The sequence below is a fragment of the Octopus sinensis genome, linkage group LG1 (assembly GCF_006345805.1).
Source record: "Octopus sinensis linkage group LG1, ASM634580v1, whole genome shotgun sequence".
NCBI lineage: Eukaryota > Metazoa > Mollusca > Cephalopoda > Octopoda > Octopodidae > Octopus > Octopus sinensis.
In genome coordinates this window covers 166097573-166122220 of record NC_042997.1, presented here as the reverse complement: position 1 = coordinate 166122220, position 24648 = coordinate 166097573, and the positions used below count along the sequence as shown (strand labels likewise).

Sequence of the window (24648 nt, the reverse complement as noted above, 5' to 3'; positions counted from 1 at the left end):
GATGATGACAGTGAGACTGTAATCTTAGTAGGATGGCGATAACAGGAAAAACGATAATATCATCTCTAAAATAACTGTTTTAAGTAATAACAAAAAATTGCGTTGACAATCAAAATAGAAACTGCTTCTACTGCAGTGTCTGCAGCTACCTCTGCTGATGATGTTGTTTTTAGTAGCTGGGGGAGGAGATGATGATACTAATGCAGGGAATTCAGTAATTATGATGTTTAATAAATTAAATAATCTGTAGATTTAAGTTGATATACCTTTTCAACATAAACAAAACACCTTGACAGTGGGTGTATCCCATTTAAATTGAAGGGCGGCCAGCTGACTAAAAGCTAGCCTAACAACACAGCTTTATATTAGTCGGCGCTAGTAAACAGCTTAACTTAAAATTAATGAAACGAACCAGAAAACCTGATGCAGCATTCTCACAAAATTAACATCTGTTAGACATCGTTTTTTGGCTTGAGGTTTTCTATACATTTTGTTTTGCACCAACTGTTGAAAACATACGTTATTGCTGGATTATTACACCACCCTTCATGATTTTCATTTTTCTGCAGTGTCTACATTTCCATACCTAAGGCTCTGTTTATTTTTGACCTTCAAGTAAAAAAATATTTATTTACAAATTCAGTCATCACATAATATCCTTGAAATTAATCTTTTTTCTTTTTTTTTTCACACGAAGATTTATTCAAAGCGGTTTATTCCTGATCTATTGCCAGTTCCTTCCATTTGAGAAGTATGACTTTTGGAGATATATTTCACCAGAAATTACAAATTACACTTCTTGTTTTCTGCCTCTGCTTAGTAAAAGCTAAAAATTATACAAAACAAACAACTATTAGAACAGAGTCCTGTTCATACACCATCGTTGTGAACCGTCGCATCACACCCCTTTGTCCAATTTTGACACCCAGCAACAAAACAAAAGTAAACAAATCCTTTGCCGATAAACGGACAGATGATGAAGATGAAATTTTTAACGAACCAGGAATAAATCCGGAGAGTGGGGATTATTTCTTCGATGTTGATGCTATGTCATCAGAGACTTCTGCGCCAAATGACAAAAGCGGCGGTATTTGCAGAAGACGTTTGGCGTTCTTGACCCAGCGCTTGCAATATCTTCAAGAAATGCAAAAGGTGGAGCGTGAACGTGCAAATTTGTACGAGAGTAACGTAAAGGGACATGATATGGAAATCGATCACATCGATTCTGGTTTGAACACTTTAAAAACTAATCTTACCCAGTTGATTAAAGCATTACATTCCATAGAAACGAAAGTATTTCGCCAGGAACGTATTAACAATAATCTGCATCACAAACTTTCTTCTGTGGTTCTTGATATGGATGAAGTGTCTAAGAATTTCCAAATACGACCTTCCAAACCAATTTCTCATTTAACGGATGGTTCTGGCAAAAAGATACTTCCAAAATATGCAACTCCATGTAACTTAGTGGACGCTGCACAGCACTCCTATGCAGGTAAGAATTTGTATAATACTTTTACTGATCTTTCTTTGTTTTATGATCCAAACTTTATGTATTATTAATGTTTCAATAACTTGTATTAATAGTGTTTTATTGTTACTATATAACTAATCTAGGCTATATAATATCAACCAAGCTTTAATGGAATCTATTTATGCTACAATAATAATATAGTATGCTGTCCGTATTTGTATAGCGTTTATAAATTCAAAGTCGTTAACTTTAGTCACTTCATACACTTAAATGTGTAAGGCCATTTCATAGGTTTATCGATACACTCATTATTCGTTTGAAACATTGATCTGGCACAAACGATAAACACTTGAGTAGGTATTTTATGATATTATATATAATTGGTGTCTCACATTTCAGTGTCCAGTTTTTACCTTGGTAGATTGTCTTTCATACATTAGAAGTCGACAGTACCAGTAATTTTCTGGAGTCGAAGATAACATTATATACAAAATTCTTACAAAAAAGAAACCATTGTGCTTAGAGGAAATAAATTACTACTCCGAGATTAAAGGTTGTCGAGTACGTGATTCCGTCCCGATTCTTAGCTGAAACTACGTCAGCTGCTCATATTTTCCTCGAAGGTTACAATATTTCTTTTAATTTTTGCTTTCGCTTTTGTCTTTACTGCTTTCAGCCATTAGACTGTGGCCATACTTGGGCACCGTCTTCTAAGGTATAATCTGTTGTATCAACACAGTACTTATCTAATTTTATTGAGTTTATATGCTTGAAAGGTAAAGTGGACTCGGGTAAGATTTGAACACAGAACATAAAAGAAATAACCAAATGACACAAAATCTTTGTTTGGTGCTCCACCGATTCTGCATTCCAGTTCGTATAATATTCATATTACATACCTATATAAACTAGTTGGCTGGGGTGGAGGCCTGTTGTTGTTTAGCCCCGGTCAACTCTGATCAAACATACCTATGATTAAAGACGTTGTAACCGTAACCATCCCATCTTTTATGTATGTAAGACACTATACTGTTCAATGTATCCTTTCCTTAAGACAGTAGGTTGCGATATGAGGTAGACTTGGCTGCTGTTTCTAGAACGCCGAGCAACTACGCCGGAATTCTTTCGTTGATTTGTGGTTAATTTAGTTAAAGCAATAAGCAGAGAATCGTTTCAGATAATTTTCAGCATTTGAATCAGTACGATACGGTTTCAATTCAGAATTGAATTACTTTTTTTGTCATTAACATCCATGGGAAATACAAGAACAACACAGCATCCCATATCTTCATTTTATTATAGTCTACGAGTATACGTGTATTTGAAGAAGCTTCCTTTAAATTTACTAACACAGCAGTCATATGACAAGGAGTTCTGATTAATTCGGTTTCAGTCAGATGCCTTTTGTTGTCTTCCTTTTATATAGTTGTTGTTAAGCTGCAGGTCAATCCAGAGCGAGCTGACCTATGATCAGAGGCGTTCTAATTGTAACCATCATGCTATTTTAGGTGTATTTAAAACAACATTACCTACCAAAAGTGTGAGCCGGCGACTCGATAGAGACGCTCGAGCGTCGGATAGTGTGATAACAGCATTAAGTTACCGATTTGTACCATAAAATCGTTCTTTATTATTCATCGTTTAATATTGTACCATTTGTTAAATTTGAACTATGCGTTATTAATGTTATCTAATGAATATCAAATTCTCGGGTAAATCTCATGGTTACATGCGGAGATCCAGAGGGAGAAAGGGAGATTGTAGGCAACCATGAAGTAAGGTATTACCTGTAAACAAGCACAAAACTGTCTATAAACTCTACGACGCGAATCCTTTTGCTTTGAGACCAATGTAATTTACCTTAATAAATCTCTTAAAAGTTTTTCTGAGTCTTATATAACAGACAGAAAGCCAAGTGTTATTTGTTCCGGCTCTCTACGTTCTGAGTTCACCTTTTAGCGTGTTTCAGATTTTCTTTCATTTTCTTCGGAGGTCTACAAATTAAGTACTATCCAGTAGTGAGGAAAGAAGGAATATCAAATCTTTTTTTATTCTCTTTGGATTTTACCTGTAATTCAAAGGTTTAGTCTTGTTATATTGAGTCACTCTGATTCAATCAGAGAATTGCATTAAGCGTATAAATGCTCGTGGAATACTCAGTCATTTAAATGCTAATTTACTGAGTAGGAATTCTGTTAGTCGAAGAACAAAAATGCTCATCATCGAGACTTGACAGAAAATATTACTTTTCTAATGCATCCTTCCTCTTATTCGTAGCCAGTAGAGAGTGATTTGAGGGATATTTGGTTACTTCTTCTAGTAGATCGAACAAAGCAGAATGTTTTCTCATTAGTCTGTGATTGCTTATAGTTGCCAAGGTCTGTGTGTCATGCTTTGAGCTTCAAATCTTGTATGACTTTATTTAACATAGTCCTTTTATTTTTTTCAGTATATTTAAATAGTATTTTTCAGGCAATACCAGTGCTGTAATTAGGTATTGTCATTGTTGTTGTTAAGCTCCAAGTCCGATTTGACTGAATAGGCCATTTATTTCAGACCATTCCAGCTTGAAAAGGCCATTCCTGTGATCAAAACCTTTTCAGCTTGTCATTTTAGAGATATCTAGGACTGCATTATCAAATGTATGTTTTCATTTAAGACGATAAGTTGCGATTTGAGCGAGGTTTGGCTGCTGTTTCTACAAAGCCAGGCAACTACGCAGAGGATCTTTTTAGAAAGGGTTTTGTCATCGGTTATATACAGGGGAATTACGTTGTTCTTATTTTTTATGTCTAATTGTTGGACGAATGTCTCCTAAGGAGAAGGAACGCACCCAACGAAGTCAAATTACCTCCCTTACATCTCTACTTCTCCATAAAAAGAGGCGAATCTCCCTTCTCACCTCCAGAACAATTTGGTTTGATGCCCTTATAAAGAAATAGGGGTCCTTATAATTTTAAATTGTGGAGGCGCGTGGCTTAGTGGTTAGGGTGCCAGCATCATGATCGCATGATTGTGGTTTCGATTCCTGGACTGGGCGACGCGTTGTGTTCTTGAGCAAAACACTTCATTTCACGTTGCTCCAGTCCACTCAGCTGGCAAAAATGATTAACGATGCGATGGACAGGCGTCCCGTCCAGCTGGGGAACGCATACGCCATAGAAACCGGGGAACCGGGCCCATGAGCCTGGCTAGGATTTAAAAGGGCACATTTATTATTATTTATAATTTTAAATTCAGTTCCTGTACATATTTACTATAGCTTGAGTACAATTGCTTAAAACTGCTGTTGTATATATGTTAGGTCACTTGTTTCTGTAAAAGTAAACAGAGTCTATTATTTTCTTTTACTCAACTTTCATATTTGGTGTTCATTTACATTCTGATATACCACTCCTACTCATCTAGCAGTTTCCCAGATTCACACAGAAACTAGATTATTTCTGTCAGTGATACAATTTTTTTAGCAAGATATAAACAATTACATTGTTTTTAATAATATATAAACAGTAGTATGTATAAGTGGACATATGTGGAGTAAATACACTTACATGAGTAAACAAGGGAGCTTCTAAGATGTTGACCGACGTGCTAGAAATAGCAAGTAAATCATACTCATCATTCTAGACACCAGAATAAAGAGTATTGGTCACGACTCGAATGTATTTAATCACGAGTGTCGGTCATTACTCGAATGTCTTTAATCACAGAACTGTTCTATTACATCTGGCCTGTAGCCAAACAGCAACAAAAAGGAAAACTGGAACTTTATCGACACAGGAAAGGCAAAAAGTAAACATCCGGACTGGGTAGGAGAGAAAAATTTGAACTGAGAATATTGGCGTACCAAGCTTGACACAAAGTGCCTACAAAAGGTCATGACCGACGCTCGTAATTAAATAGGCGTAGGAGTGGCTGTGTGGTAAGTAGCTTGCTTGTGAACCACATGGTTCCGGGTTCAGTCCTACTGCGTGGCACCTGGGTCAAATGTCTTCTACTATAACCTCGGGTCGACCAAAACCTTGTGAGTGGATTTGGTAGACGGAAACTGAAAGTGGCCCGTCGTATATATGTATATGTATATATATATATGTATGTGTGTGTGCCTGTGTTTGTCCCCCCAATATCGTTTGACAACCGATGCTAGTATGTTTACGTCCCCGTAGCTTAGCGGTTCGGCAAAAGAGACCGATAGAATAAGTACTATGCTTACAAAGAATAAGTCCTGGGGTCGATTTGACCGACTAAAGGCGGTGCTCCAGCATGATTACAGTCAAATGAATGAAACAAGTAAAAGAACAAAAGAGTAAAAGAGCGCCTTGCATGCTGACAAAATTTCGCCCGCCTTCAAATTCGATAATTGACTCCTGATAAATCTCTAAAATCTAAAAACAATTTAAGTTTTTTGACCCAAGTAACTGAAGTAACTTCATATACAATGGCCTGTAATGAAATGCAACGTTAATCTAACGTTAAACATCTTCATGAAAAGTTATTAAAAATAAATGGAAGTTGGTACTAATATCCCGGCTTGCACTCGATTAGGCATGGGTTTAATTATATTATTAGTAACATACTAAACCACGTTTCTTCAATCTTCAGTCAATATTTTTCCAGCTCTGTGGATGTATTTTTTGACAATGTTGCTTGCATCCTTCTATAAAGTTTCCATATGTATTCTATAAGCTTTGAGTAATCCACTTCAGGGATTGCTCAAAGCTCCTATTCGTGAATTCTTTTCTAGGTTTGTGATACCTAAGCTTGGAGCTTAATCTCATTGAAAAGAGATTGTTTTTTTTTTATCAATTCCTACACTGGATTAGATGAGTAACGTGTTCTTTCCAAGTATTTAGCAGTATTTTCAAAAAAAAGAAGAAAGAAAAACACGAGCTCTAGTCATTGTTTCCCCTCATACCATAAATTTAAATCCTCCATGTTTAACTTTTCCTTATAAACAATGTCGTTCTCATATTTCAGTTTTGCTATGACGCACATCTACGTACATTTGGTGGGATTTGCTTTAGTCAGATCATATTATTGGCGACCAAAACTCATTCTCCTTATTGTAGAACACTTTAGAACACAAGTTGCGCCTTTTAGTTTAAGTAGCTTTTGAATTCATTCTCGCAACTCTTCGTTCATATCCAAGGCCTTTCAATACTGTTCATATACAATATTGCTACTCATCCATAGAATTTTCAACCTCGCGAACAGTTGCAAGTCGTTGTTTTATAACTTCCTTCTTAACACTCTTTCCCCAACTATTTGTGGCCTCCCAGATCCCTTCTTCACTTAGTAATACCCTTCTTCAGTTCATCTATTGAATTTGGCTAACACTTTCATTATTAATACAGAAAAGTTTGAGCAATTTGTCGATTAAACTTCCCATATTGATAGCAATTGATGACTTGCTTGTGTGCCGATTCAGCAATATCTTTATTTCTACAATTTTTCATTGCTGTATTTTATTAAATTCAATCAATAATGGTGTCAACTTTTAGCACAAGGCCAGCAATTTCGAGATAGAGGGTAAGTCGATTACATTGATCCAGTATTCAACTGTTACTTATTTTATCGACCTCGAAAGGGTGAAAGGTAAAGTCGATTTCGATGGAATTTGGACTCAGAACGCAAAGACGGACTAAATGCCACTAAGAAATTTTTCTGGCGTGCTAACGGTTCTGCTTGCTCGCAGCCTTCATTGAAATTAATATTGGTTTCACATTTTGGCATAAGGCCAATAATTGAGAGAAGGGTTAAGTCGATTACACCGACCCTAGTGTTTAACTGGTACTTATTTTATCGAAAAGATGAAGAGCAAAGTCGACCTTGGTACAATTTGAACTCATAACGTAAGGACGGATAAAATGCCGCTAAACATTTTGCCCGGCGTACTAACGATTCTGCCAGCTTACCGCCTTCCACATTTCAATTGATATTAAATTTATATATATACCTGCGAAGAAGGGAAAATTATATTTAATTAGAAGTATTAGATGCAAAAGTCATTGAATGGATAAAAACAATTTTGTAGGCCCCGCATGTTGCATAGCTTTGAATTTGTAAATTAGAAGATTCGTTAGTTTTTGAGTACGCTGCATCTAGTTCTTATGTACTTGTGATTAGCTCCTGTTTCTAAAAGGATTCCCATTCCTATTTAACACCCTTTCCATTCCATCATCCCTTTAACTCGATTGATAAATCTGCTGGGAATGGTAGACAAAATGTTCCCTCGAATCACACCCAACCATCTTTAAAAACATGCTACATTGGACATTGTAATCTCAGTTATACCCTATAAAAAGAAAAGACAGTATAGCTATGATTGGTATACCTTTGACTGTAGCTCTACTTAGAGCTAACATGGACCTAAATAGGAACAAAACACTGGTTTCTAGATATAAATATCATTGAGTTCCCGGAATAGTTCAACGTTGGCTTCAATAAATAAACATTTAGATAAGATTTTAATAGAATTAGAAATTACAGTTGTTGAAATTCCAGACGTTAATGGCTAAAAGCAAGAATAAAAAACTTAGTTCACAGATACCAATTTCGGTTATCTTATTTCCTGTGATTCTGTGCTTGCCTTTTTCACTGATTACAATACAAATATATATATCGAAATCTGCCTTTCAGCTCCTGACCCTCGTCGTGTTAACATCGTGTTCTTCGTCCGCCGCTATAAAGGCTTTTTCCAATGCGCCAGAGAAAAAATTTGTTGCTTGTTATCAGTCGTAAGACACTTGTTGTTTTCACCGTTAATGCTTCTGTATTTCATGTTCTGTATTCCATTATTGTTTTTTGTTTTTTTATATCTGTCCCTTTTGCTGTCCTGGTGTTCGTATGCATTCGATCCTTCTTCCAGGAAATCTACGCTTCCAGCTTTGTTTTTCTTGGAGGGCTGGCCGTGATCTAGTAATCTCAAGATTAATCAGCCGAAATTACTACGATGATCCGGTTCTTGACTGAAGACTGAGGGGTTCGAATGTCCTGTCCATGTTTATTGTATCGTCTTCTATGAGTTATACGTTCTTGTCCATGTGTATTTTTCTACATACCTTAACATATATTCCAGGCCCCGTACCCCTTTATCATTAATGTGAACACATATTCTTAATAATTGGTACGACTCTCTGTTTGTCTCTCTCTCTCTCTCATTTTTACTTTCTCTATTCATCTTCTTTTCCTCTGATCCTTTGGTCTAGTCTTCCACTACCCTCCTATTTCTTTGTCTCGCTCTGCACTCACAGGTCATTCTTCGACACCCATCCCTTCTCCTCTCTGATCCTTCTTTCTCTTCTTCTCTCTCTTTGTTGCGTTTTGTCCCCTTTTCTCTCTCTCTCTTCCTTTGCTCTCTTTCTTTTCTTTTCCCTCTTCTCTGTCACGTGACTGTTGCCGAAATCTGCCTTTCAGCTCCTGACCCTCGTCGTGTTAACATCGTTGTTCTTCGTCCGCCGCTATAAAGGCTTTTTCCAATGCGCCAGAGAAAAAATTTGTTTGCTGTTATCAGTCGTAAGACACTTGTTGTTTTCACCGTTAATGCTTCTGTATTTCATGTTTCTGTATTCCATTATTGTTTTTTGTTTTTTTATATCTGTCCCTTTTGCTGTCCTGGTGTCGTATGCATTCGATCCTTCTTCCAGGAAATCTACGCTTCCAGCTTAGTTTTTCTTGGAGGGCTGGCCGTGATCTAGTAATCTCAAGATTAATCAGCCGAAATTACTACGATGATCCGGTTCTTGACTGAAGACTGAGGGGTTCGAATGTCCTGTCCATGTTTATTGTATCGTCTTCTATGAGTTATACGTTCTTGTCCATGTTGTATTTTTCTACATACCTTAACATATATTCCAGGCGCCCCGTACCCCCTTTATCATTAATGTGAACACATATCTTAATAATTGGTACGACTCTCTGTTTGTCTCTCTCTCTCTCTCATTTTTACTTTCTCTCTATTCATCTTCTCTTTCCTCTGATCCTTTGGTCTAGTCTTCACTACCCTCCTATTTCTTTGTCTCGCTCTGCACTCACAGGTCATTCTTCGACACCATCCCTTCTCCTCTATGATTTCTTTCTCTCTCTTCTCTCTCTGTTGCGTTTTGTCCCCTTTTCTCTCTCTCTCTTCCTTTGCTCTCTTTCTTTTCTTTTCCCTCTTCTCTGTCACGTGACTGTTGGCCGAAATCTGCCTTTCAGCTCCTGACCCTCGTCGTGTTAACATCGTTGTTCTTCGTCCGCCGCTATAAAGGCTTTTCCAATGCGCCAGAGAAAAAATTTGTTGCTTGTTATCAGTCGTAAGACACTTGTTGTTTTCACCGTTAATGCTTCTGTATTTCATGTTTCTGTATTCCATTATTGTTTTTTGTTTTTTTATATCTGTCCCTTTTGCTGTCCTGGTGTTCGTATGCATTCGATCCTTCTTCCAGGAAATCTACGCTTCCAGCTTAGTTTTTCTTGGAGGGCTGGCCGTGATCTAGTAATCTCAAGATTAATCAGCCGAAATTACTACGATGATCCGGTTCTTGACTGAAGACTGAGGGGTTCGAATGTCCTGTCATGTTATTGTATCGTCTTCTATGAGTTTACGTTCTTGTCCATGTTGTATTTTTCTACATACCTTAACATATATATATATATATTATATATATATACTTATATACAAGCTTGCTTAATTTGTTAGAAATAGCAGACGAATTCCTACATATCATGCCTTACTGTCTTAGAAAAGAAAAACACACTGGACCAGCCCCCCCCACACTAACACACACACCACCACCACCGACGACGACGACGACGACAACGACAACGACAATAAAGCAAAACCAACACCAGTTGGTGTTTTACTGTATCTCGTTTGAGATGTTTTAGAAGTTGCATTTTATAAATCGTTGTCGTTGCTAAACCTCCAGATTTGTCCCAATTGAGCAAGAGTACAATGAAATGACTTTACGTAATGCCAATCTAATGTTTTTATATACCTATCACTTTGTTGTCCAATTTGTCCATCCTTTGAGGGAAATTCGGCAGCTATTTCTAGCTGGTCGAGAGACTGCGTAGAGCTTTTTAAACTGTTATTATTATATAGCCGTGAGTCACCGATGGCACGAAGATTATTAATCGAACGACTAGGCCACTTATCTTTTGTTCCAGTTATACGTGACTGTACTCCCCTATATGCCATGAATTATACTATTAGATGCGGTGCTGCAGCCTTTATATATTGTACTCTCTCCACTATTCTGTCTATTTCTTATTTCTTCATTGCCCACAAGGGGATAAACATAGAGGGGACAAACAAGGACAGACAAAGAGATTAAGTCGGTTACATCGACCCCAGTGCGCAACTGGTACTTAATTTATCGACCCCGAAAGGATGAAAGGTAAAGTCGACCTCGGCGGAATTTGAACTCAGAACGTAACGGCAGACGAAATACGGCTACGCATTTCGCCCGGCGTGCTAACGTTTCTGCCAGCTCGCCTGTCCTGTCTATTTTTTATTTCTTTATTGCCCACAAGAGGCTAAACATGGAGGGGACAAACAAGGACAGACAAACGGATTAAGTCGATTACATCTACCACAGTGTGCAACTGGTACTTAATTTATCGACCCCGAAAGGATGAAAAGTAAGGTCGACCTCGGCGGAATTTGAACTCAGAACGGAACGGCGGACGAAATACCACAAAGCATTTCGCCCGGCGTGCTAACGTTTCTGCCAGCTCGCCTATCCTATGTATTTTTGTTAGTCTATAGATTCAAGTAGTGCTCTCAGTAGAGGCGGACAAGGTGGATTTGGCCAGAACAAAATAAATACTGTTACTTTGTAACAAACATTGGTGATGTGTACCCCAGCGCAGTATTTTGGGACTAATGAGGACATTGATATAGTTGCTATTTCTGTGAAAACATGTTTTTGTTTCTCAGGGCTGAGCGGGCGAAATTCTTTCAGTGGACATTTAGTGATCATGTGTTAGTATTTGGATTGCCTGGAGTATGAAGGTTAAAGCTTGCTGTCGAAATAAACTGTGCCTTGCGCATGTGAAGGTTTCTACAATTGTGTATGTTTATTTCATTATGTTTGCAGTTTATATGTGTAATCTTGAGAAAAGGTAATGCGCTGTTTTGTGTTCTTTGTAGTATATATATTTTTTATGGACATATTGTGGGCCAAAGCAGGTATGACATATCCTTGATGGTTCTAATATATCGTTTGTACACCGTTGTTATTGTAACTTTCTATTGGCCAAATTTGGGATCTTTGAATGCTCTATGTATGCTTGTGTGTCATTTTGTATTCTTTACGATCTTTTATGTGTTCTGTGAATATTGCAGAAGCGTTATAACTGCTGGTATCATTGCTGTGTGTTTGTGTGTGCGCGCGCGCGTGTGAACGTGTGTGTGTGAACGTGCGCGCACGCTTTGTTTATATTTCTGAATGTGATGGCTGGTTGTATATGGTGTTCACTGGCGTTGCTAGTGTGAAAGGAGGCAGTAGACTTCCTAATTGTCTATCATTTTAGAACTATATTTCTCGGTGACTTATGTAGTGATAGGTTTGCTGTCCAGCTGTGTCTGAAAAATAGTGGGAGGTTATGAGCGTGATGTTAGCAGATGCTGTGCGTATGTTTTGAGGCGGTGCGGTATGATCGTATGTAATTTGAAATCAGTGGTTGAAAGGATAAATGTGGTATTACATTTGGGTAAGTTTTGTAAGTCTTGTTTTTTTGTGCCGTATATAGGCTTCCTCTAGGTAATTGTTTCTATTTAGACACAAGGTCAACATTATTGTGGGAAAGGATTAATCGATATCTTCGACCCAAGTATTTGAGTAGGACTATATTTTATCGACCGCGAAAGGATGAAAGGCAAAGTTGGTCTCGGCGGGATTTGAAATCAGAACGTTAAGATACGAAAGAAATACTGTAAGAAATTTCACCAATGCTCTAGCGATTCAACTTGGTAGCCGCTTTAGCTCCTCTAGATAAGGAGATGTGGTGTCATTCATACATTTCTAAATATTATTAGTAGTAAAACTGAAACAATTAGAATTCATTACATTGAGTATAAAAGTTTCTTAGGTGGTATCGAAATAGAATCGAGCAGTGATATATTCCTTTTAATTTCGAGACAGTTAACGAACAAGATGTGAAACACTTCCAAACAGAAACGCAAAATCAAATTGTATATTCAGTTATCAGATTTTAGTACTGCACCCAGTCAACTTAGTTTTATGTATAACAATTATGTGATTGGTTGCTATCATAATTGTTTAATGTCTTTATTAGGGAAACAAAGTAGCAGCATTGATTGAAATTAAACGCCTGACTGAGTGGCTCATGGAATGGCTATGTTTAATTCTTATGAGTCAAGTAAAATGTTAAAATAAAACTGTTTTAGGTACAATCACATATTGATGTACTGTAATATACAAATTGAGAAGCCAAAAAATTTCGTTAGCAACCTCTTGTACCCATGTCTAACACATGTCTTTCTTTCTCTTATTTAGAAGGCACAATTTACCACCTCACCTACCTTAACACTTTACTGTGGAACTTTCTGTAAATATATCGTTAAAGAGGTTGTATAAATTAAAGTAAGGGGATGCAACAGATTGCAGCTGTTTAGGAAGAGAAAGTTTATTGTTTATTCAACATTTGCTCAGCAGACTTTACGAAAACATAGCATAGTTGTCTACAAACAAATGCAATTCAGTGAAGAAGTTAGATTATTATCTCAGATGAGATTTACCTTGAAGGCCATCTTTAATTTTTATTGCTTAGTCAGGAGGAAGGATAGCACACATGGCTGTCTCCAGGGCCTACTAGGCTGGTGAGAAGGAAGAAGGAAGGTATCCTTAAGCCAGAGACCTGCTCTGAATTCTTGTACTCAGAGAAAAGGTTGTGTTAAACTGGGTCACGGGTTAAGTCTCTCTCGTAAGTAGGCTTCGGTACGATTTCAACTTAGAAGTCAAAACGCAGGAGCATATCGTAAAACATCCCACTCGATATTCTAACCCTTCTACCGTTTCATCGCTTATCAAAAAAATTATTTGCTCATCTGAGTTTGAATACAGGATTTCAAATTCATAAAACATGCCAGTTGTATAATGTTAATGGTTTTCTATATTGGCGAATTGTATATGTTCTGAGTACTAATGTTATTCATACTTAGCCAGATTAGGCTCTAGGATAATATTCATCTTCCTGGGAACTTAATCCACCGTTGGTGTAGAATAATTTACTTATATCACTAATGCTTCTCCACTGGCTTATGCACTGCATCTCCTACTTGCGTCTACAAAACATAACAACTCTGCTCATTGCATATCTGACTATAAAAGCTATATTTAATTACTGCTTTCTAATTCCCGCGAGATTTCACTTGAATATACTTGAAAAGTCGTTAATGAACAAAGCATAGTGAAAGACAAATGTTTGAAGTCAGATCTAAATTATTATTACGCCATACATAAACGAATTTATTTGTCTGTGAAGGGAATGATAGTGAAATAGCAAGCGCATAGCTTACTCCCTTCTTGCATGTTAAATTCCTATTAGCTGTCACTTATCGTCTTAAGACGATACTTAAATTAGCAAGTTCCGTATAATCAGATACATAGTCTCGATTCTATTTTGATGTTATTTTACTGTGATCTTGAGAAATATTCTTATATGATAATGCATATCCTCCCATTAATATTTTGTACCTAATATCAAGTAATGGACCAAGAAATTACCTACTTGTGATATTTTGGTTTTGCTTATACCCATCCACAGAACTTCCCCAATGAGTTACAAATTACAAAAGGGAAATATTGTTCTTCTAATTATGCAGTAAGGAAACATTTAGTTATTATATGCATACCTTTCCTAGTGCTTTTAACGACGTAAGTGAAATTGTTCACAAACAAAAATTTGAACCGATTAGATTACTCTGTTGTCTGGAAAGTCGGCCTGTATCAATTTCGACGCAAGCCGAAAATGCTAGGTAGATGTATGCAATGATGGAGTGGATGCCTCTAGTGTGTAAAAGGGTAAGTGGTGCATGAATTAATGAAGATGATATAAATAAACACTCCATCCCACCATCCCTTGTGCCTCTGAGAAATTTGTGCTTCTTCCATAAATAGACATCGATATTTAAAGGTGACTGTATATAAAGCGAAACCTGCGGATAGTAGCGGTAAACGTCGAAATGATAAAGAGTTAAACGTTTCTTCCGACAGAATGTGAAATAGATAGAATTCTAAGTGTTAATCTTATCTGGCGATGATGTGAAACAAAATTTTTCGATTTCTTCGACATAAAAACTGTTGGGCAAATACAGGTTATGCTGGAGGAGAGAAGACTACAGTGTTACAAATATGATAACATGAACATCATGAAGCTGGGTTTTTTTTACTCTGAAGAAAAACAAAAAGAAAGTAACTGTCTTCGTGCTAACAGCCGCAGCAACAACTGTAGCCGTAGCCACAACTCTACAAACAGAAGGAACCAACTACACTAGCATCCTTGGATGAAATTTCTCTTCCTGATAACACAGACATACATATCATACATGGAAGCGGTTTTAGTTCTCACCAACTTCTTTTTAAGCGGCGATGCAGGGTTCAGAGGGCAGAAGAAGTTCGGTGTCAAATAGAAGAAAACTACCAGAATAGGTCATCAATTATCAAAAGTCGAAAAGTTAGCATACGGAAGGTCACTGAAGAAGATAAAGAAACAAGCACCTACTAACCGACTACTCTCCATAATTTTATTATTTATGCGCCCTTTTCAAGCCTAGCCAGGCTCATGGGCCCGGTTTCCCGGTTTCTGTGGCTTATGTATCCCCCCGCCCCCAGCTGGACGGGACGCCAGTCCATCGCAGCGTTACTCAAGAAACAGGAAGAAAGAGTGAGAGAAATTTAGGGCGAAAGAGTACAACAGGGGTCACCACCACCCCCTGCCGGAGCCTCGTGGAGCTTTAGGTGTTTTCGCTCAATAAATCGAAACCGCGATCCTCCAACCGCGAGTTCGCTGCCCTAACCACTGGGCCATTGCGCCTCCACACTCTCCATAATAATTGTTTATAATTTAGAACCAAATCCAGAAATTTTGGGGCAAGAAGGTTAGTTAACACCATCAACTCCAGCTGTTGATAGGTATTTTATTTTATCGACCCTGGATGGATGAGAGTCAAATTTGACTCGTCAGGATTTGATCTCTGAACGAAAAGTGTTGGAACAATCACAGTAAAGTATTTCTTCCGACAGCCGAAGTTTTCTGCAAGTTTGCTGCCTTTACCTTCCATAATAATAACAACAGCAATAGCAACAGTAACAAAAACATCCAAACAAAAGCACGCAAGCATCATAAAAATCACATCAGTAACAACAAAAGTAGCAATAAAATATTCCCTCACATCACATCCAACCATCTTTAAAAGTAAAAATAGATCGAAAATATAGTCCCTCATATTATAAAAGACGGGATGGTCATGATTGGAACTGTCTTCGGTGATTGCTCTGATTGATCAGAGGTGACCTAAGGTTAAAAAACACATTACATGAACAAGTAATCTGACGAATGATTCCTCAATATAACTGTCGTCTCAAAAAACAACAGCATCTTGACAGACTATGAAAAAATAACAAGATACTCAGCAAGGAGCAGAAGAAGACTTCTTTGAAAGAACAGCTACAGTACTTTTAATGAATTTTGGATTATGTGCTTGGTGGCAGTACTAAAGGGCCATCCATTGACAGTTTCGAATCACATGGAAACCTGTCAAGGGGATCTCGTTCAACTCTCCTATACGTGATTGGTCTTGAGTTGTTGCAGATAGTAACGGTACTAAAGGACACTCTACTGGAAACTGGACGCAAGAAGGCCGTACTGGTCTACGTGGATGATGTCACCGTAATGGGGACGGTTATCACCACCCTGAATGAATGTGAGATAGCACGCATCAATCAGAGCAACTCGGTGAGCTTACAATTCGACACTGTTAGATGCAACCCAGAACGTGCTCGGCAGCCAAACTGTGCATATTGTTACGATACTTGAAGTCTGTCAGGTAGCTAGGAAATGCGATGTGATTATAAGTAAAACCATTCCCATACAAAAATTGCTGAAAGTTCTTTCTAAAAGGTGTAGCAGTGGTGGTGAATATATATATCGCCTCTTTTATTTATTACCACCCGATCGTCGTTAATTGGCCTGAAGGTTCGTCTACTGGTAACATTCTCTGCAAGGACGACTCGACATGCTTGACTGATGATGTGAAAGTATGCCTAGAAGCTGTCGCACCAGCATAGATTCTTGAATGGTGAGAGGTTGTTGTCGCCGTTTGTTGGGCATATAATCTATTTGCCTCTTTGTTGGAGTTGCAATTCTCGATCAAGTGAATACCAAAATTGGGTACATGTCATCTGAAATATTGCTAAGCGTTCAAAGGGATCAACCGGTTGACCAATCCGGTTGGTGGTAGATCAGCCCTTCCACATTTATAGAGGATTAGTAATAAGGTTTAGAACAAAATTCCGAGGAAGGATCTCTGCATCAACAAATATAAACTATAAAGCAAATTTCAGCGGATTTTCTGTTCGGAGATTATGGATAACTTTTAAGATTTTTAGCCTGATAGTGCTTGCAGAGAGCAAAAGTGGTTCAGAATAAATTCTACAGTCAGGAATATCGTCAGCCAGGCTTTTCAGAGATTCCTTTATTCAGTATTGAGCATTTCTAACTTGTGAAATTATGTCGAACAGTTGTCGCGTGCAGGAAAGATCCGGCTGTCAGCCAAGTTCATTGTGAGAATCAATCTGATACTTTCTTTTGTCCGCTATCGATACGAATGTTGTTCTTTCTTTTCAGCTTCTGGGCAGAAGGCCCTTAAACAATGTTTACTCCCAAATGGATAGTATCCTGACTTTCCATCTTGCACCACCAATCTCCAAGCTTTTCTTTCAATAACAAGAAAGCAGAATCACTTTGTGGTCTTCGGGTGTCTTCAGGACATGCATATCCATAGAGATCCAACCGACAATTCCAGCGGTCGCTTTAGCATTTACCACCTGTCGATATTACACTGAAAAGGTGACAACTGGCTAAGAGTCAACGCCTTGTCAGATGTCTTTCCCAAACTGTTCTCCTTATTTGAAGTCCTGGGTTCAAGTCTCATCGAGTCGACTTTGCTTTTTATTCATCTTGTACCAGTGAAATATTGAAGAGCGATTTAAGTGACTGTTCTCCGCACAAAATGTCTATATTATAAATCATCTTCATTAGTATAAGGGCGGGTCTGAAGAATAGGAGCAACCATCTGAATGCCTTCCTGTATTTAGCTTCTACTCCTCTTTATTTTAAGTTAAACATTTTCCGATATGTAATTTGATGTTTATCCGCCTGCGAATCATAAAATACTAATCAAATAGTTGGGTTGTGTCAATTGACTGTGCTCTTCCAGGCAAATTTTCAAACCAAACTAAGTAATCGTTCTTATGACATAGATTACTAACGGAGAAAAAACTGAATATTAAAAGATATTCTGAAATAGATTGTAAAGTATTTTCTAATCTTTGTTGAGTTCGGTTTTGTGTGAGTACAAGTATAATATCATAAACCAAGTCGTTGGCGTGCGGCAAAAAAGCTTTGATAATAATATGTACTATTTATTGTAATTACGAAATAACTAGTTTTTGATCGCTACAATGACTCAACAATGATCAATGATGCAAATGTTCGTTCTTCAACTTCGAGAACATTGCATATATGTGTGAGTGGTTGCGTGTGTGTATAAGTGAGTTTGAAATCTTTGCATGTGAAATAATGCCTCTTTATGTTCTTATTTCGGTGGGATGAAATCAGAGACTACAAATGAGCCTATCGAAAATCTGTGTTTATTGGGGCATATGTAAAAACATTACACATGAATATGCACCGTCTGATAGGGAAGCCTCTCGAGGCATTACTCGCCAGACTGGATCCCTGTTTTGTTTGATGGTGGGTCACATCTGCGAATCTTTTCCCACCTACACCCTCTGACAAACGCATCATTGTTATTTATTACAAATGTATTTACTTAGCAGTGCTCTGAGCTAGGGCACTATTACTCACCGAATAATTCTACCGATAATCGGAGAAAAGAATCCAAGTAGGATTCCCTTTGTGAAGGCGAATGGATTGGAACGTGTTATTCCTGAAATAAAGTTACTATAGTTGCTACCGTTGTCTAACCTATTTCTTTACTACCCACAAGGGGCTAAACACAGAGAGGACAAATAAAGACAGACAAACGGATTAAGTCGATTATATCGACCCCAGTGCGTAACTGGTACTTATTTAATCGACCTCGAAAGGATGAAAGGCAGAGTCGACCACGGCGGAATTTGAACTCAGAACGTAGCGACAGACGAAATACCTATTTCTTTACTACCCACAAGGGACTAAACACAGAGAGGACAAACAAGGACAGACAAACGGATTAAGTCGATTATATCGACTCCAGTGCGTAACTGGTACTTAATTTATTGACCCCGAAAGGATGAAAGGCAAAGTCGATCTCGGCGGAATTTCAACTCTGAACGTAACGGCAGACGAAATACCGCAAAGCATTTCGCCCGGTGTGCCGTTGTGTAACCTAGGTCAATTATTATCAAGTAGAGATCTATAATCAAAGGGTTTCCTTCAAGTCATAACCATTACGCCTTTTTTCATGCATTGTGTACTCTTGGTTACATTATCTAGTGTATCCTTTTATTGTTAGGAACACAAGAAGGTATGGTTATAGTGCGATTGGGGTGCTATTTCTAGCATGTCAAGTAAATGTACATGTCCCGCTTATGTTTACGCATTCTTTTCAGGGTTCAACATTCGCGAGTTAAGCAACGCGCTTCATCATGCACCTTGTCTTCTGTTACAATTCTACACCTCTCTAGGATGTCTTATAGGAATGTGAATCAATACCACTACTTGACTGCTACTGTATTTTACAGATCTCAAAATGTTGTAGGCAAAGTTGACCTCAGCAAAATTTGAACTTGAAACATAGAGATACAGCTATGCAGCGTTAGGTATTTTGTCCGAAGTTCAAACGATTCTGCTATTTATCTCTCTATATATAAACGGCAGTTTGTCTGTGTGTGTTTCTGTGTGTCTGTTAGGTTGTACCCTCACACTGACCACGGCTTTCAACCGATTCTGATGAAACTTGACACACACATAGCCCAATGTCATAATTCAAAACTAACGCAGCGAAAATTTTGAAAAGTTCCCCCAGTTCTGAAAAAAATCGATAAATTCGACATGGGGTCGAGAATCACAAACACAAACCACAGACGCAACTCGACCTTTTTAACTAAAAAAAAAATTTACCATCATTTTTTTCCCATTTTTTGGCTATAACTCTCTAAAAATGCTTTATAGTTATTTCCCTTACAAACCCGAGCAACGCCGGGCGATACTGCTAGTATTATAATAAATCTAATTGTTTCTTATAGAGTGTATCCACTCTTTTTTGGCAGGGAAATATTTTTAAAAAATAGTCTTCATAATAATGTTTAAATTCCTGATATTTAAATGAAGATAAGTTTTTGCAGCTTACATAACGTAATAATTATATTTTATGCCGATTTAGTATTTTTACTTAATGGTGTTTAATGTCGATACATATAAGCTCACAAAAACAAGTGGTATTTATAACACACACACACACATACACACTCACTCTCTCACACACACATACACACACACACTGACAAATACACTCCACCACACACATATGATGTATGTATGTATACATGTGAGTATGCATGTGCATGTGCTTTTGTATGTAGCCTTGCTTACGTAATACACGCATACGTGTCATCGTTCGCACCGCACACACCCACGTATATATATATATGTTTGTGTGTATATATATATATTTATATATATATGTGTGTGTGTGTATGTATGTATATATTCATACATATATATATGTAATATATATATATATATATATATATATATATATATATACACACACACACACATATATATATATATATACACACACATACATACATATATAAAACATGATATATGCTCATATTTTTGTACATATAATATGCAAACACACTGGCCATATGTTGACCTACATAATTTTTGTTGCGGCTTAGTTAATATATGTTAGGAACTTAACTTTGTACAAATGTATTAAAATTATCAAAAAAAAAAAAAGAAGTTGATAGTTGCATTCAAGAATACAGGTTCAAAGGTAACAATTTTCAGTTAATTGACTGACAGAAAACAATGTGTAAAAACAGGTCCCAATCAATTTTGTGTGGTGGGGTCGGCAGCATATGTTGTAAAGGAGTCTTAAGTTTAAAAAAATATATACATATGTATTAAAGCACAGATTTAATTTTATGATGACTTGCATAACTATTCTTTCTACTTTCTGACAGATTGTTCTGTTTATTATAGAAGAACAGCTCCTCGTTTACGACGACTATGTGTTCATACCACACTCAATAAATTTTAGTACAAAGGATTCTGGGATACCGTTTTTTCGTCTTGTTGTATCTCATCAGCCTGAAGTATCCTGGTCAATGAATCTAACAAGGGCTGGAGGCCATGTTTGTGATTTCAATGAACAATGTCTTTGCTGTTCTGTGCTGATATTTGCCAACCGATAATTGTTCATCGTATACACGATCAACAGTGAGATTCGAAAAATAAAGGGCAAGCTATTTCCTGTGACAAAGAGAACGGCGATTAGCAATACTTGCATTCAAATCTGGACTATCTATTTGACACTATGACCTTCCACATCAAAAATCATCTTTCAGCTGGTTCTGACTACACAGTCAAAGTCACCTAGTCCGTATTAGATATATTAGGAGTAGAATCCAATGAAATAAAATAATTCTGATATTTTCTCACTTCGCAGATATTATGATACAGTATGTTCGATTCAAACAGATTGATGAATCTCGCACATTTTATGTTAGATAATTATGACTTCTGCTTCATAGATTTGTTCGTAAGAATATTTATATGCTCTGCCAGAAGTGGATCAATAATTTTAACAAACCCAAGAAATTTCCAATTTGAGGAGAAATAACAGTTTCATCGCCACAAAGAAAAGTTCCGTTCTGTTAAAAATCTGATAACTTCAATTTATTCTCTCAAGCAGAGCGCACCAATAATTTTGTTGAATTTCCATTTATTTCACAAGATGGGAATCAACACATTCACTTGTTTCTGTGCATTAGCAGTGAAACTGATGCCTGTTTATGCAAGACACTGTTCATATTGTCTTAACAGACAGCTTGTTTTTTTTTGGGGGGGGGGCGGGGTTCAGTCATAAAAGCCTCTTCCCTAAACTTTGATGAACATCCCGAGATCATAATATCGTATGGAAAGCAGAAAAGCATCCTCTACTTTCTGAAAGGCATAATCAATTTTTTTCCGTATGTTGCTTGTTTCAGGGCTTATGAACATATATGAAATAAAATGTCTAACTGTACCCGCGTGTCTTTTCATTCTCATATAATATGAATGAAGAAAAGTCACTATTAACATGCTGGCATTCAAAATTTCCGTTGACTCGCCAATAATGACGATCACAATCAAATAAGTTATTTGGCCATTCACCAGTATCATCAGAGTACTTGTTATTTTAACTTATTTCGCATTGAATGAATGCTGTATAACTTCTACCACACCTAGTTCTAGTTGTTCTTATGTTCCCAGCTTCAACTCTTGTAGTATCATCGTCATTTCCATGACCGTCAACATATTCTGTTACCGTATTTTTATGTCACAGACTAGGCTGTTCTTTACTTTTTTCACTTAATAGTTTACCTCATGACCAGAGATATTGCTGCTTCCTATAGCATACTGATGTCCATTATTTCTCAATGTGCGGCTTGATGAGGATCTAAGTCTTTCTCATTTGCAAAATGTGCCCCACTTAATTTTGCTCAGATTGCTTTTAATTTTCGTGTATCGATGCGACTCTGAATTTTGATTACGACCAACCAATTACTTTATCTCGTAAATTAAAGAATCTGATGTTATTTGGCATTAAATTTTGGGAAAATCGAGCCAATTAACAGACAGCATGGCATAAGCAGCTTGTTACCATGCTAACCACACGCTGTGTTGTGGTTCACTGCTGTCTGTACCGCTGTGGTCTATGTTGATTTTTCCCACTTAATTCTTCACACTACAAGATACTTTTCACCCGCGTGTTTTGTTTTAATTTTTCTGTGTGTTGGATAGTATATTACATATCTTTCTGTGCTTCTGTGTGTTAGTATTTTTCTGTGCTTTTTTCTGTATGTTAGCATTTTTACATATTTCTTATTTCATATATTTTTGGGACTCATAAACTCAGCTGGATTTATGATTTCACTAGGTTAATTCTGTTCATAAAAATTTAAATTAGGAGTATTTCTTAAACCGTTGCTTTTACATTTCAACAGCTTAACTGAAATTTAGCCCACGTAACAGGAACTGAGAGAGATATCGTGGAAGAGAGAAATTGAATGTGATACAGATAATTTGACATTATTTTTGAATTCTGCGTGCAAAAACATATGAGATACAGGTATCCTTTTTCTTGGGACAAATTCTTTCTTGACCAGATTTATTCTTATCGTAGTTTACAAATCCAAGCTTGAATACGTTACTTTGTAGTTTTGGAGACAGGCATCCCCTTCACACACACACGAATGCATAAATGTACATATAAACTTATATATGAATACATACATCCACATGCACCTATAATATATTAATAATGTACACAAATACATGACAGGTATACATAATACTGAAATACGCATAAAGTAAACAGATGCAGACAAATATATTAATATAAGAAATTAAAAAAAATAATAAAACCATACAATCAGTGAAGAGATAAAAGAAACAGTATGATGACACATGTTGATTTTATTAGGTATTTCTGTTTATTTAGAAACCTACAATGAACAGGTCAGGCTCTAAATTCCACAGCGTACAATCTTAAAGTTGACACCGCTCTGCTAAACGCAGAAAATTTCTGTCTCGCTATTGGCTAAAAATATAGTTATTTCGATTTTTAAACCTCTGTAACTTTTTTCTCCATTTTGTTTCTCTACAACATCATACATTCAAAACAATGAGACTGGAAGGCTACATTATTATGGCCGATTTACAGATTTTTTACTGTCTTTTAAAAAATGCATATTTTGCAAATGAAAAAAAAAATAGATCCCTTGATGGTATCTCAATGGAAAAATGTTTCAATGAAATATGCATTAAAAAATATATATCTATACGCAAATATGTAACGTACAGTAAGAGGCCAAAGTTGTGGCAAGATTTAGCGTCATGAAGTACAGTCTCAGAATGTAGTGTCCCATAAGAATTGCAGAAAATAAAGTCTTTTAAGGATTATTATCTGAAAAGTGAAAGTGAAAGTGAAAGAAGAAGAAGAAGAAGAAGAAGAAGAAGAAGAAGAAGAAGAAGAAATACTCGGTGCACGTTCAGAAAATACAACTAAATTACTTGCTCAGATGGCCAGATGGCCTCCTAGCTTGTCTTAGTTACAAACACAATAAATTTTACATTTATCGTATTGAGAGATTTTCTTAGGTATAGGAACAAGAAACCGTGTGAAAACATCTAATCCATTCAACCGTAGGCAAAGAGAGGTCTACAATCACCAATCTTGCAAATTATATTAGATCACGAGCAGAACTTTTAAAATAAAGAAGCTAGTTTTATCAGCAGATTAGATCCGAGTTATTAATTCTCGCATATAACTACGAACTTATTACATTGTTTTGTGGGTATTATGAACAGTTCAGACACTTCAGCTTCACTTGAACCATAATAATATTTATATGTCCGACTGCATATTTGGAAGGGCATTGTATATAAACCAGCTAACATGTGGGTGAGGGTAATCGTAATGAGTACAATGTCTTCAATATTTATTATTTTACCAAAGCGGCGAGCTGGCAGAAACGTTAGCACGCCGGGCGAAATGCTTAGCGGTATTTCGTCTGTCGTTACGTTCTGAGTTCAAATTCCGCCGAGGTCGACTTTGCTTTTCGGGGATAAATTAAGTACCAGTTACGCACTGGGGTCGATGTAATCGACTTAATCCGTTTGTCTGTCCTTGTTTGTTCTCTCTGTGTTTAGCCCCTTGTGGGTAG

At 37.0% G+C, this 24648-nt stretch overlaps 1 protein-coding gene across 1 annotated transcript in view; it reads left to right on the top strand.

Moving 5' to 3' along the window:
• Positions 1-235: 235 nt before the first annotated feature.
• Positions 236-24648, top strand: part of LOC115213744 (fibrinogen-like protein 1) — a 48787-nt gene continuing 24374 nt past the window's right edge. Inside the window, exon 1 of the mRNA XM_029782596.2 lies at positions 236-1495. Coding sequence (XP_029638456.1) covers positions 754-1495 — 742 coding nt within the window. The 5' untranslated portion in view covers positions 236-753. The remainder of the gene's footprint in view (positions 1496-24648) is intronic.